The 16,533-nt window shown below is 37.6% G+C and overlaps 1 protein-coding gene across 5 annotated transcripts in view; it reads right to left on the minus strand.

The window, feature by feature from the left end:
• Positions 1–16,533, minus strand: part of chst8 (carbohydrate (N-acetylgalactosamine 4-0) sulfotransferase 8) — a 236,610-nt gene that overhangs the window by 149,425 nt on the left and 70,652 nt on the right. For 4 of the 5 annotated variants that reach the window (XM_048169416.1, XM_048169417.1, XM_048169419.1 and 1 more), the window contains one exon: positions 8,968–9,169. In XM_048169416.1, coding sequence (XP_048025373.1) covers positions 8,968–9,142 — 175 coding nt within the window. In that variant the 5' untranslated portion in view covers positions 9,143–9,169. The remainder of the gene's footprint in view (positions 1–8,967; positions 9,170–16,533) is intronic. The other variant, XM_048169415.1, reaches the window with a different exon arrangement.

The following is a 16,533-nucleotide window of genomic DNA, read 5'->3' on the forward strand; positions in this document are numbered from 1 at the left end:
CTTCTGTTCTGTAATCATGTGAAACATGAGCTCTGTGTGAACACCTGTTAGGCCGTACCCAAGATCACTGACGCAAAAAAGCCAAGAAACTCTTGTTATATTAGCACCCATTATTTTTCTCTCTTGTTTTCCAGTAAAAATTCTAAAAAACAGATATATTTACTTGAGAATAACCATTGTTTTCAAAGAATATATTTTGAATTAAGCACTTTTCTCTAGTTTTAAACATAAATCTAACATTTAATGAGAATCGTATGGCAGACTGAGGATGTTTATGACCAGTGCCGTCTGATTCACAGCCGAGTGACTCTTCTGAATCAATTATTTTTAATCATTCGGTAAAAAAGTTCAAGAATCATTTTCAAATCATGGCTTAATGGTTTAATACTCATGAGTCAAAGTTACAGACTAGTTGTTCATGACAATGTGTGTAAAGATCATTCACAAAACAGTTTAGCATATAGATAGACCGATCATTCATCCATCGATCAATAGATAGATAGATAGATAGATAGATCAATAGATAGATAGATAGACCGATCATCAATAGATAGATAGATCATCAATTGATAGATAGACGATCATAAATCGATCAAAAGATAGATAGATAGATAGATAGATAGATAGATAGATAGATAGATAGATAGATAGATAGATAGATAGATAGGTCAATAGATAGATAGATAGACCGATCATCAATAGATAGATAGATCATCAATTGATAGATAGACGATCATAAATCGATCAAAAGATAGATAGATAGATAGATAGATAGATAGATAGATAGACCGATCATCAATAGATAGATAGATGGATGGATGGATGGATGGATAGATAGATATATAGATAGATAGACAGATAGACAGACTGATCATCCATCCATCAATAGATAGATAGACGATCAATTGATCAACAGACAGGTAGATAGATAGATAGATAGATAGATAGATAGATAGATAGATAGATAGATAGATAGATAGATAGATAGATAGATAGATAGATAGATAGATAGATAGATAGATAGATCATCAATTGATATATAGACAATCATAAATCGATCAAAAGATAGATAGATAGATAGATAGATAGATAGATAGATAGATAGATAGATAGATAGATAGATAGAACGATCATCAATCGATCAACAGACAGGTAGACTGATCATCCATCCATCAATAGATAGATAGACTGATCATTAATTGATAGATTGATAGATAGATAGATCATCCATCGATCAATAGATAGAGAGATAGATCATCTATTGCTCAATCAATAGATAGACGATCATCAATCGATCAATATATAGATAGATAGATAGATAGATAGATAGATAGATAGATAGATAGATAGATAATCCATCGATCAATAGATAGAGAGATAGATCATCTATTGCTCAATCAATAGATAGACAATCATAAATCGATCAATAGATAGATAGATAAATAGATAGATAGACTGATCATCAATTGATAGATAGACGATCATAAATCGATCAATAGATAGATAGATAGATAGATGGATAGATAGATAGACCGATCATCAATTGATAGATAGATAGATAGATCATCCATCGATCAATAGATAGGTAGATAGATAGATCTGTTCCTCACACACAGCTGTCATGTGACTTCAGTACTTTTCCTTTAATTAAGTCCCGTAATTCGTCCAGATTCCTCCAGAGATGCGGTTGTAATCTCTCTGCATCTCTCAGGCCTGTTGTGTTTAGACGGCTGATGTTATTGTACTCCCAGATCTCACGAGGTCCACGGCAGCGCCTGCATAAAAGCAATCTCATTCAGCGCTGAAGTGGAGTGGATTCTGATTGGCTGCAGTTGATCTCGACACCTGAGCGGCGCAGAAGAGCCGGCACTCCTGATTAGCGGCGCACGATCCGTCCCTCAAGAGCGGCTCTCTCGCTAACAGAGCTGTTAGAGAAAGCATTTGACCTTATGAGGCCGGGGAGGCTGTGTTTTGTCGGCACGGCTATTGGCGGAGATGAATCCGAGCGCTGGAAGAATGAAGTTCAATGAAAGCAATTCACAGCAATGAAACATCTCTGTGCGCTTCAAAAGGCCGCGACTCCTCTTTGTGAGTGTGGCGTGTCCTGCTGAGGCTGAGAAATCGCTCTTAACCCACAATGTACAGGAAACGCTCCCTGCTCCCAATTTTTGCTGGTAATTTCTCTCTGCCATCGGCTACGGTACTCCCATGGCGATTCCTTGATTGTCCTTAAACAATTATTTGAGTGGGAGATGAGCGGAAACAATGAGAGTAAAAGCTTTGCTCTCTGCACTGATGCTGCGTGTTTTAGTACAATGAGCCAAACAAACGAAATCTGGCAAACGAACTACACATAGTGGCACTATGAGCAATTAATGCGTCATAATTTGGCTAGTGTTACATTATATGATCACGCTCTTATTCACGCAAATGCTTTCAAAGTGCCACAAGACAAACGAGAATGTGCTGTCTGTGCATCCTGCTGACTAAGAGAGGATCAAATACAAGAGATATTACGTAGGTGGAAAAAAGCTGTCTTTACAATTTACCAATGTGAGCATGAAATGAAAGAGTGGAATCCAGAAGAACACTGAGATTTCAAATTGTTGTAGAGGGCATAATCAGGTCACCATCCAAATCTATGAGATAGCCAGATAGTTTAGTCGCAACCGATTTAAAAGCAATCAGTAAATACAGCTCTATCTGAGCTAAATTTAAGGTGATTTGCCTCCAGCCAAAGCTTGAGTTGCTTGATGCAAGTTGTTAACACAGGAGGAGGAAACACTGAGGTGGGAGAAATGCTAAAATAAATCTGTATGTCATCAGCATAACAGTGGGAATTTAATGCATAGCATCTGATTATTTGTCAAAGGGAAACTTAGAGGGCCCAGGACAGAACCTTGAGGTACACCAGAACTAATAGATTTGTGCTTCTGGAATACAACTAATTGTTATCTATCTATCTATCTATCTATCTATCTATCTATCTATCTATCTATATATATATATATATATATATAGGTGTACCTCAAGGTTCTGTCCTGGGCCCCATATATATATATATATATATATATATATTAGTGCTGTCAAAATTAATAAGTTAATGCATGTGATTAATTATTTCAGTTTAATGCACTAAAAATATTTAACGCAATTGATGCAGCATTCATATTTTTTCCGTCATAATTTAGCTAGCGTTACAATATTTGATCATGCTCTTATTCACGCAAATGCTTTTAAACCATTCAAGCGCCACAAGACAAACGAGAATGCACCGTCTGTGAATGTCATGTCATGTGACACACACTATTTGTGTGCACCAGTATCGTTCTCTTTCATGCTTGAACAAACAATAACGCGCAGATTTATGCCAAAATGCCCATTTTGTCGGGTATCCTCATAAAAGCCATCTTAAATGAGTTAAATAATGTCTTAAATGAACTTAAAGAGTTGTGAGAAAATGAGATGCGCGTCAGATCCGCGTCATGTTCAGCAGCGGCAGCTCTTAAAGTGACAGCAGCCTAATAAACTAGTTGCTGTGATGTCTGTCATTAATATTAAAGGTAACAGAGAAAATTGTAGCTTTAATAAGTATTAATCTATATTTAATTTATCATTTATGCAGTGAAGACTGGAAAGTGTTTGATAACTTTATTCAATTAAGGCCACGGGTAAATATGACATTTATTACAATGAGATTATGTGAAGTTCACTTAAATTAAAAGTTGTTAAAACCTAATAAACGCTGAAATTGATCGCTTTCAGTTATACTGTAATGTTGAATGTCTATAATGTTTTTAAAAAAATCATTTTCATAAAGACATCAGTTCCAGTATTAGTATCAGTGATGCTGGCCTTCATTCATAAAAAGATACCATTAAACAAATATTTTAAATATTCTGTCTTTAAGTTGTTTCTACATTAATTTGGAGAGTAACTGTGAAATTCTTACAATATAAAAATATTAAAAAGTCCAATGTTTTTAATTACGATTAATTGCGGGGGGAAAAAATGTGATTAATTAATTGTTTTTAATCGATTGACAGCACTATTTGAAAGGTCTAAAGGTTTAGTGTCAATCTACGGTGTTGGGAGTGCAAATGACAACACGCAAAATCAAAATGGGACTTCATACTTTTGTTATGAAATAGCGATCGCAAGATGAATCCAATCCATCACACTTGGGTAAAATGTCCACTTTTTGGTCAACAAAAGTCAAGTCAAGTCAAATTTATTTATATAGCGCTTTTACAATTGGTAATTGTTTCAAAGCAGCTTTACATATTAGAAGCACAGAAAAAAGGGAAGTGGTTAAAAATAAGCTGTACAAACAAGCGTGGTAATATGTAACATATACAAGATGGTGCTACATTAAGCCAATGTCGGCTGACTCCCAGGGGTGGAAAAAACCCCCTAGGAGAAAAACCCAGCGTGCTAACACTGGGAAAAAAGTCCTAGGAGGGAAAAAACCCCTTGAAAAAAGCAATAAATCCATGAAATATTGATATATTATCCATTGTGTACATCAGATTTCACCTGAACGATCTGCTCTCCATCATTGTTCATGAAATGATGAGCACCCTTCATGTTGTAAAACTGTATATGATAGTATAAAATAGACTCTCACAAACAAATGAGCCCACCTCCAAAGTTTATTTTTCAAAATAAAGCAGTAGTTTTACTCCTGTGCTAACTCAGACTGTAAACTGATATGGACACGGATATTTGCAGCTTGTTGAACTACAGTTTCACGGTGTCTTCTGCAGCACATCTGTAAAGAGCAGCAGATCCACAGCACAGACGAGTCTTCAGGAAACACTAAAGACGCTGAAGTTCAGCTGGAACGCTTTTATGCAACCTTCATTCCCTCCATCTGATCCAGTTCACCAGCAGAAAGGCTGCGGCGTTCCTGAGCTCCGCCTGAGAGCGGCTTTACAGTCCTCTGAGCACTTCAGGATAATCCTTTTTTCTTTCTTTATTGAAAAATGTGTTTAGTTTGAAAATAGTATCAAAGAAAATGCCTTTTCTGTTTGTGTCTCTGAGGGAAAACAAACGAGGCAAATTAAATCGCGCAGAAGTCCCATGACCAGCGTATACGAGGACAACAATAATGGCTGCCAAAGATTAATTAACTATGTTAACACTGCTAAATATATTTATCACAGCAAACACAGTTGCCTAATGTGACACCGTAACCACTTCATTCAGTTCTGTGATTACTAAAAACTGACAAAAATACCCTCGTATAAAAGAAACATGAGATCTCTTTAATTTCGGTTGTTTCTCCTAAAAAGATATGAAATTAAACAGAATAAAATCTCTTACTAAATGTCAACTGGTGACTCATTTGGGTCCGTTTTGTTTCACTTCTGAAGGGTGAAACATATTCTATTCAGAAACAAATTAAACATGTACAAACCCGATTCCAAAAAAGTTGGGACACTGTACAAATTGTGAATAAAAACAGAATGCAATGATGTGGAAGTTTCAAATTTCAATATTTTATTCAGAATACAACATGGATGACATATCAAATGTTTAAACTGAGAAAATGTGTCATTTTAAGGGAAAAATAAGTTGATTTTAAATTTCATGGCATCAACACATCTCAAAAAAGTTGGGACAAGGCCATGTTTCCCACTGTGTGGCATCCCCTCTTCTTTTTATAACAGTCTGCAAATGTCTGGGGACTGAGGAGACAAGTTGCTCAAGTTTAGGAATAGGAATGTTGTCCCATTCTTGTCTAATACAGGCTTCTAGTTGCTCAACTGTCTTAGGTCTTCTTTGTCGCATCTTCCTCTTTATGATGCGCCAAATGTTTTCTATGGGTGAAAGATCTGGACTGCAGGCTGGCCATTTCAGTACCCGGATCCTTCTTCTACGCAGCCATAATGTTGTAATTGATGCAGTATGTGGTCTGGCATTGTCATGTTGGAAAATGCAAGGTCTTCCCTGAAAGAGACGATGTCTGGATGGGAGCATATGTTGTTCTAGAACTTGGATATACCTTTCAGCATTGATGGTGCCTTTCCAGATGTGTAAGCTGCCCATGCCACACGCACTCATGCAACCCCATACCATCAGAGATGCAGGCTTCTTAACTGAGCGCTGATAACAACTTGGGTTGTGCTTGTCCTCTTTAGTCCGGATGACATGGCGTCCCAGTTTTCCAAAAAGAACTTCAAATTTTGATTCATCTGACCACAGAACAGTTTTCCACTTTGCCACAGTCCATTTTAAATGAGAAAACGCCTGCGCTTCTGGATCATGTTTAGATATGGCTTCTTTTTTGACCAATAGAGTTTTAGCCGGCAACGGCGAATGGCACGGTGGATTGTGTTCACCGACAATGTTTTCTGGAAGTATTCCTGAGCCCATGTTGTGATTTCCATTACAGTAGCATTCCTGTATGTGATGCAGTGCCGTCTAAGGGCCCGAAGATCACGGGCATCCAGTATGGATTTCTGGCCTTGACCCTTACGCACAGAGATTGTTCCAGATTCTCTGAATCTTTGGATGATATTATGCACTGTAGATGATGATAACTTCAAACTCTTTGCAATTTTTCTCTGAGAAACTCCTTTCTGATATTGCTCCACTATTTTTGGCCGCAGCATTGGGGGAATCGGTGATCCTCTGCCCATCTTGACTTCTGAGAGACACTGCCACTCTGAGAGGCTCTTTTTATACCCAATCATGTTGCCAATTGACCTAATAAGTTGCAAATTGGTCCTCCAGCTGTTCCTTATATGTACATTTATCTTTTCCGGTCTCTTATTGCTGCCTGTCCCAACTTTTTTGGAATGTGTAGCTCTCATGAAATCCAAAATGAGCCAATATTTGGCATGACATTTCAAAATATCTCACTTTCAACATTTGATATGTTATCTATATTCTATTGTGAATAAAATATAAGTTTATGAGATTTATAAATTATTGCATTCCTTTTTTATTCACAACTTGTACAGTGTCCCAACTTTTTTGGAATTGGGTTTGTAATATAAACCACAAATCACAAGATTCATCATGATTATTCTTTTGGTAGCTCTGGTAAAAATAGTGAATTTGCCTAAAAAGAGTTTCAAAAACAAAAAGTCAAAATGCAGAGCTCTTGAGATTGATGTGAGTCTCTGTTAGAGAGCCTGTCGAGCTCATCCACAGCCTGTGTTTGTTCATAACTGTGTTTTTGTTTTCATCATTTTGGAAGCACAACACGGTTGCGTACAGCAGGTGTTTGCAGCGTGTCCTTGTGCCGCCTGAAACCAGTCCTGCGGTAATGATCACAGCCGTTCCCTGAGGTACACAACATCACCGGAAGCCAAGATTTATCACGCTGTGTTTTTACTGGGATGTGTCTCTACCACTCAAAAGTAAGCCAACAAGTCTAACAAGTGATGCAAAAATATAGGACAGGATAACATTACACACTTTTACAATCAGTTGCTCTTTATCCAAAATAAACACAAATACACACAAACTGAATCAAGTATTCTAATGCATCGTATTCACATCTGAATAATTATACTGTAGTCTGTTTTGATGGCTAGATGTGTTTCTGACCGCATGTGCATCTAAAGCCTCTCTCCAACACTGAAGTCGGCCATATAAAAGCAGGATCCCAAATAAACACTTGTTAAGCACCGCTGGATTTGCACAAAAGATTAACATGACGACTAGTGGATGAGTTGATCAACTCCACAGCAACTACATCAATTTATCCACTAACCATTCAGAAACGTCTAAAAGTTGTAACTTCTTCCTGAGTCTCTCCATCAGTGTCGACTCCGGTTTGAACAATGTAAGGCTGAACACTTTCATCATTTTACTGCGTGAGATTCTCCAGCTTTGTTGTTGTTGAGCTGTTAAAGCTCCGCCCTCTTCTGGAAAGGGGGTGGGAGCAGCAGCTCATTTGCATTTAAAGGGACACACACAAAAACGGCGTGTTTTTGCTCACACCCAAATAGGGGCAAATTTGACAAGCTATAATAAATGATCTGTGGGGTTTTTTGAGCTGAAACTTCACAGACACATTTTTGGGGACACCAGAGACTTATATTACATCTTGTGAAAGGGGCATTAGAGGTCCCATTTAAGCTCTGTAGTTTAGAAAGACTTTAATCTTACAACGTCATATTTGATACACAAATTTCTAAGGCCTTTAAATGATCGACATGATCAAAACTTTGCTGATAAACCTGTCACACACAATCGACTTCGTCTGATTGATAGTTCATACTTTTTTACCAAGTAAAAGTCTTATATTATACAGAATATTAATATCAGCATCTGCACCAAATTGTATATTTGTGTTGTATATTGTGTATTTTGGTCAGTTTGAGCCAGTATGAGCTCCATATTCTCACTACATCATACTATATGAGGCATAAAAGCCTGATCAAATATGATGCTCAACAAAAAAACACATATGCAAACTTTTTTCTTATATTTTAAAGGTCTAAAGGTTCAATAAACTGTTCCATTAATGACTATAATTTAACGTCAGGCTTTACAAGGGTTAAAATTCTCTCTGTGCTGAGACATTCTTCCCCAAAACATGAAAATTAGGAGCAAAATCATGATGGTTGTGGATGTTTCTGTGACAGATGGTGTTGTGCAGAGACACTGGCTGGTGAACGAGTGACACAGAGCTTGTGCTGTTTGCCACAAATCAGCAGGACAAAACAACAAGAGAACTTATTCTGACAAAAATATATGCATTTCTAATGCAAGTTTTATGGCTTTTTAACAGCACTATTTTCTCAATTCACTGATCTTGCAAAAAGAACCTTTTGGAGCCTGTGTGCAAGCTTATAAATAAAACCCACAAACCACATCCATTAGAAAAACCACAAGCAATAAACCATCAACCTCTCCATGAGCTTGGGAACGAACGGCACACATGACGTATCCCAATCTGAATTCACTCTACATGTTGATGGTTGATCATAATCGTCCGTTTCTTCTTACCTGGAGACTGTTGTAGCACCATATCAGACAGATCCTGCAGGTGGATGAAGAGAACGAGTCCTCCGACACCAAACAGCAGCAGAAACCAGAACGAACAGGGCGGCTTAAAGACAGACACCCGCAACCTCCTCCGGCCACGAAGAGCATCCACCATCTTACAATCCATGAAGAGCATCACAGCTCAGAGCGAAAGACGCACCTGCTGAACGAGAGAGAAAGAGTTTGTGAACACGTCTTCATTTACATACAGCATAAATAGCTAGTTGTAAAGTTGCAACAGTCTTTTCTTCTCTATTTTGCCGCATATTTGAGTGAAACGCTTCTGGAACAAGAACAAATGTAGGGTGGGGCTTGATTTTGTCTGTGGGGAATTGATTGGATGGTTGTGGTTTGCTATTGGTGGATCTCATGTGAGTGACAGGTTGCCCCGCCCTCATCATCAGAGAAGAGATGCTGCAAGAGGGAGGGGAAGATATTCTGATTCAAGATTACAAGGAACACAAATTTAACACAATAGCGATGTGCATCGACAAATCATTTAGAATAAATAATGGTGCAAAATAGTTGAAAAAAATACAACCTATAAAAAACATTTCATCCTTGCAAAAGCTGACAAATAAATAGTAATGCATAAATAGCAATATTAATAGTCAGAAAAGTCATTTGCATTTGTTTTTTCGTTGAGTATCATATATGATACATCAGGCTTTTATGGTTCAAATAGTGAGAATATGGAGGAAAAAACAGTTTAATTTTATTTAGAGGCCCAAACTGAGCAAAAATATCCAAATGCAATTGGTGCAAATGCTGATATTAATATGAAATTCTGATGCTTGTAATGTAATGTAATCAATGAGATCTTTATAACAGTATAGCAGATACTTGCATTAAAATGCACATAAATATCAGTTGTCAATAATGTGTCTTAATGATTTATGATCAAAGATCTGTAGTTTTAAAACATATAATGCAATGCAATACAATGATGATTAAAAGATGAACAAATAAACCTTCCTCAAAAGCCTGATGATCATATTTGATACTTATGATTTTTCAAAAAATGATGTTTGGATAATCAAATAAACCTGAGCTGCTTCAGTCCAACTTGAAATACTACTTAACTAAGAGTAACTTCACTACCCAAAAGGCCCAAATAATGCAAAACAAGTTACAAAAATGAATAGTAAAACCCTGAATGTGTACAGACTAACCAAAGCATCTCATCAGATCATCAGGAGGAGTTTAAGGATTCGGTCTGACAAATGAGCAAAACCATCATCGCATTTCAATCCAGCTGCGGTGTTTAAAAATCAAAATGACTTTGTAATGCATTTCACTTCCCTGAGAGGCATATGTCTGTTCTGAGTTTAATTTCACGTCATGTTCCTCAGAGTGTAAAATACGTGTGTCGGCATCAAATTAGCCCATAACGCCGCTGCACTCGTATTTACAGAAGAGGCTTCACCGGACCGGCTGAACGATAGAGGAATAAGCTCAAATGCATATAGACTCAACGGCCCATTAGCTCAGCGGCGGATGAGAGATAGACAGGCAGAACCGGGGAAATACTATTTATTTTACCTGATCTCAGAACAGACGACAGGTGATGGATATCACTGAGAGTAATCAGGTGAAAGGCTTAAAGAGGATGTGTTTATGTGTGCTTGATTCATATGTTCTGCTCTACTTCTGTTTAGAGTTACTGAAGGAACAAGACTGGACACATTATTGATGTACTAACACAAAAACACAGACAGATTGAGCTCTCTATCACAACTGATATGTTTAAAACAGCAAATTAGCACACAACTTGACCTATTTCTACAATACGCAAAAAAAATATTTTTCTTACTCAGTATTTTTGTCTTGTTTTCCAGTACAAATATGTAAAACATACTTGAGATGCAAAATTACTTAAGATATGAAGTCTTGTTTTCTAAAAAAATGATTAAAATGAAGTTAGTTTATGCATAAAATAAGAATGGGGCCAGAAAAATAAACTAAGATTATTTTTCTGACCCCACTGGCAGATATTTGTTCTTGTTTTAAGCATAACTCAATTATTTTTTATACATTTTTCAGACAATTAATATCTTCAGCCATTTCACTTCTCAAGTAAATGCATTTTATCTAAGAATGTTTAGATAGTTGTACTGGAAAATAGCATAAAAATACTAAGTAAGAAAATAATTTTTCCAGTGTATATAGCATGAATGCTGCACATAGTATGCAAGTGTTTCTGTATGCAATATGCACAATATTACATCCCACAATGCAATGCACTTGACTAGCATCCCTCTAATTGACTCATTAGGTGATCAGACCGCCAAAAGTTACACATAACTGAATAAAGATGACAAATAACTACTTGTTTGTGAGATAATAACTAGAAGCCACCCACTGAATTAAGCATGCAACTGAATGAGGCCATTTTACAACAACAAATCACTGCATACTGCTTCACAATTTCTTTCATTTGTAGGCAGTATACAGTATATATAGCCATTTGCAATATGTATTTGATGTCAAACACATCCACCGTTTAAATTCGTTTGTTGGTGGAGTGGAAAAAAAACATATAACTCATTTAAATGCATTCATAAATGTCATAATTTTATACTGCACAGGAAATGTAATTTCTTTGAAAGTAATAATACATGCAGATGTTAAAACGGTTAAGCAGGAATTTTGTTACACTGCTGTTGTGTGTATAATTATAGTAGGTTTTCTGAGAGAATTAATATTCTGGTGCAGAATGAGGCTCGTTAGTGTGTGAGTCTCATTAGAGAACCTGTCACAGCGTGAGACACAGTTTACCAGGGAAACAAGATGACAAGAAAACAGGAGGAACAACCAGGATGGAAAACACCACGTCAAATACTGAAGGTGAAGAGAGAGAGAGAGAATTTAATAAAAGAAAATTAATGCTGACAACACTACAAGAAAATCTGTTCTTCATTTTTTTTTAATCAGCATCTTTCAAGAGGACCTATTATGCCCTTTTTAAAGTTATTTTTGTGCTCTACTAGAGCAGGTTTTCCTGCTTGAATGTTGATTATTTTCCTCATATTCTCCATTGTTGCAGCTCCTCTCTTCCCAGTCTGTCAGTAACGCTCTGTTTAATTCCTGTGTCTATGAAGCTCCTCCTTCTGAAAAGCACAATGTGCTCTGATTGGTCGGCTGGACCAGTGTGTTGTGATTGGTGTTTGGGAAATGTCCCGTCCCTTACCATAACTAATAACTAACTCAACCAGGCCCCGCCCCTTTATTCTGCATATGAATTATTTAAATGAGGAATATTGTGATGCTTTATTGCCATGCCAAAAACTGCACATGTAGTTTTGCTGTGTGCAATGAGAAACATTGAAAAATGAGTACAAATAATAACTTTAAAAATAATAGCACTTTCATTATTGTTAATAATAATAAATAATTTTCCAGCTAAACTAGTAAGTCATTTTACATCAAATCTGCTCAGACTGAGTTCTTCAAACGAATTTCATGATGCCTATTGTCTTGCATTTTGTAAATCTGAGTACTTGTTTTAAGAGTGCATTTTGTCTTGATCCTTCTTCAGATTTTCTGCAGTGTATGTAAATGAGTGTACGGTCAGGTCATCTCTCAGATAATGAGAAAATACAGTTGCAGAAGTCGGAGGATGTTGCCATAGTGATTTGATGCTGCCAGAGTCTACAGTCTACAAATAAATAGAGATGAAATGTAAACGTCTAATTTTGCACATAAATTTTGTACCACCACCCACATATGACAATGCTTAGACATCTTCATATTTCATACTGGAAAAACTGCAGTTTTGTGTTACTCAGATCCTAGGTCAGATGTAACAACCCAGTGTTTGGGTAGTTTTTGTGTTACTCAGATCCTGGGTCAGACTTAACAACTCGGCGTTTGGGTAGTTCTTGTGTTGGGTAGTGGTTGTGTTACTCAGATCCTGGGTCAGTCGTAACAGGCCAGTGTTTGGGTAGTTTTTGTGTTACTCAGATCCCGGGTCAGACGTAACAGGCCAGTGTTTGGGTAGTTTTTGTGTTACTCAGATCCTGGGTCAGACGTAACAACCCAGCGCTTGGGTAGTTCTTGTGTTGGGTAGTGGTTGTGTTACTCAGATCCTGGGTCAGTCGTAACAGGCCAGTGTTTGGGTAGTTTTTGTGTTACTCAGATCCTGGGTCTGATGTAACAACCCGGTGTTTGGGTAGTTTTTTGTTACCCAGATCCTGGGTCTGATGTAACAACCCCGTGTTTGGGTAGTGGTTGTGTTACTCAGATCCTGGGTCAGTCGTAACAGGCCAGTGTTTGGGTAGATTTTGTGTTACTCAGATCCTGGGTCAGACGTAACAACCCGGTGTTTGGGTAGTTTTTGTGTTACTCAGATCCTGGGCCAGACGTAACAACCCAGCGTTTGGGTAGTTCTTGTGTTGGGTAGTGGTTGTGTTACTCAGATCCTGGGTCAGTCGTAACAGGCCAGTGTTTGGGTAGTTTTTGTGTTACTCAGATCCTGGGTCAGACGTAACAACCCGGTGTTTGGGTAGTTTTTTGTTACCCAGATCCTGGGTCTGATGTAACAACCCAGTGTTTGGGTAGTGGTTGTGTTACTCAGATCCTGGGTCAGTCGTAACAGGCCAGTGTTTGGGTAGTTTTTGTGTTACTCAGATCCTGGGTCAGACGTAACAACCCGGTGTTTGGGTAGTTTTTGTGTTACTCAGATCCTGGGTCAGACGTAACAACCCGGTGTTTGGGTAGTTTTTGTGTTACTCAGATCCTGGGTCAGACGTAACAACCCGGTATTTGGGTAGTTTTTGTGTTACTCAGATCCTGGGTCAGACGTAACAACCCAGTGTTTCGGTAGTTTTTGTGTTACTCAGATCCCGGGTCAGATGTAACAACCCGGTGTTTGGGTAGTTTTTGTGTTACCCAGATCCTGGGTCAGATGTAACAACCCGGTGTTTGGGTAGTTTTTGTGTTACTCAGATCCTGGGTCAGTCATAACAGGCCAGTGTTTGGGTAGTTTTTGTGTTACTCAGATCCTGGGTCAGATGTAACAACCCGGTGTTTGGGTAGTTTTTGTGTTACCCAGATCCTGGGTCAGATGTAACAACCCAGGGGTTGAGTTATTTATCGCGGGATTTTTGCGCCCTCTTCAGGAGAGAGCAGTGCAGCTCCGTCAAATTAATGCATGTCTTTGGTAAAATACAGATTTGTGTAAGTTTAATTTTATCTAAAAATTAGTTATTGTTCTGTATATCGTTTAATTTTATGCAAAGCAACATATGATGTGAGTCACCTAAACGAGTGTCACGTCAGTCTTTTCGTGTGATGGAAATGCCTGATGCCTTGCATAAAATGTAATGATTTTATTTAAAAAGATATAAAATATAAATACTTATCAAAACTATAAACTGATTATTTATGGACAGGTTATGGAGTCAGTCACAGAATATTTCAGCTACGGCGGTCTGAAGATATCAGTTCCCCCGCCGAACGCAAGCCATCTCCGGCATGGGATCCAGCGCCGCCACGGTGGAAACAGGACAACAGAGACTCCTCCATGAACTACTTGAATTACTTCTAAATGTTTAATTTTTACTTCTAATATTTGTTAAACAAGCTTAAATGTAGGCATTATGTATTAAAAATGATATAAAATATGCTATACTATAAAATATGATTAAAAATAAAGGATTTACAGTGGTTGTGTGGAGTATTTAAAAAAGTTTAGAGGATTTAAGTTAATACATAATCATTAATTCATGCATGAAGTAAAAAAATAAATAAATGAAAAGCATGTATTATAGTAAAACGAATCAAACCATTATGCTGGGTAAAATTAACTCAACATGTGTTCTGTCCTATATTTACCCAGCCCTTGGGTTGAAAACAACCCAAATGTTTTAGAGTGTTTGAATAAGAAATGGGCTGAATCTTATCTTGCATATTTAAATATACACAAAAACGAATTATACTAGAGAGCTGCAGTAGCTTTTCAGTGCCTTAAATTAAAATGAGATTGAATAATGTCAGAATGTAATTTTCTGGGTCAATTATTGCTTTAAATGTGATGCAGCAAAAACATTTTTAATGTCAAAAAGCCAAAATCAACTTATTCCTGAGACTTTGTAATGTGGATCATTGTGGATGAAAACTCACACACACACACACACACAATGATGCATTAAAGCACCCGGCTCTGTTTTTACACCGAATTACACTCTTTAGATTCATCGGAATAATTGCAACGCTGCACATAATAATCTTAATTAGAGTTTAATTAAATTGAGAGCAGGTTTTCCTGCACAGTTGTATTCAATCAGGCCTGTTATTAATGTGTGTGTGTGCGTGTGTGCGCATTTTTGTGACATATCAGGACACAAGTTTGTATAATGACATGGTATTACAAGAAGAGGGTGACTTATGAGGGCATTACCCCATGTCCCCATTTTTCAAAAGGCTTATAAATCATACAGAATGAGTTTTTTTGAGAAAGTAAAAATGTGCACAGTTTCCTGTGATTGTTAGGTTTAGGTGTAGGGCGATAGAAAATACGGTTTGTACAGTATAAAAACCATTATGCCTATGTGTGTGTGTGTGAGCATTCAACCCTCAATTGATTTCCTATAGCCTCTTATTTGAGTGCACGTCTCTAAACGCTTGCAAAACAACCTCTGAGCGCAGACAGCGTTTTCCTCAATGGCTGTCCTTCGTCAGGAGAGAAAGCAAGTCAATTGAATTAATAAACAAAGCTCAAAATGATGTTTGCTCTGGAAGACATAGTGTTGTGTTTGAATGTCTGATGAATTAAGACAATAAGGCAAGTTTGACTAAGATTACAGTATATTACAGTAGATATGAATGTTGCTTGATATTAGACACACACACACTCAGACTTTTTCACTTTGAATGTGACTCACAGACCGACAAGTGCAGCGTTATTCAATAAATCACTTCCATTCACTGCACACAAATTCACACAAATACTCACTGTCAGCAAACACACAAACAGAAAAGTAAACGTTACTGCTGAATTCAGGCACAGACTGAAACTGTTCCTGTCAGAGCGGTTAATTTAGAGCTTCTGCCTCAAAACAATCTGTCTGTTGTTCCTCGCAGGACCTTGTGTTTTACGGCCGTTTGTCGGACAATCTTCTGATTTAGTGTGTTAAATAAATCCACGCCTGCCTCCAGACAACATAAAACCACATCCAGCATCAATACAGCTTAAGATGACATACGGGGGGATCCGTATAAAGACCGATACCACCCTAAACCTGAGCAACCCTCCTAAAACTGACAGAGAAATATACAAGTGGCGGCTTTCCGGCATCCATTACATGCTTTCCTTTCTGTTTTTATTTATAGCCAACAAAGCGCTCCTCCAACCTCCAGCGCACACAAACAATTTCAGCTACAAGCAGAATCAATAAGCTTTGTTTGGTTAATTATACCCTGAACAGGCTGGAGCTGCGGACGGTACAGAGCAGCGCTGGATCGATGGAGCGACGCTCAACGTAAGTTCAGATTTGCATTGTTTCATTTCACACAAGCACAATGTGG

This window comes from Megalobrama amblycephala, linkage group LG19 (genome assembly GCF_018812025.1).
Source record: "Megalobrama amblycephala isolate DHTTF-2021 linkage group LG19, ASM1881202v1, whole genome shotgun sequence".
NCBI lineage: Eukaryota > Metazoa > Chordata > Actinopteri > Cypriniformes > Xenocyprididae > Megalobrama > Megalobrama amblycephala.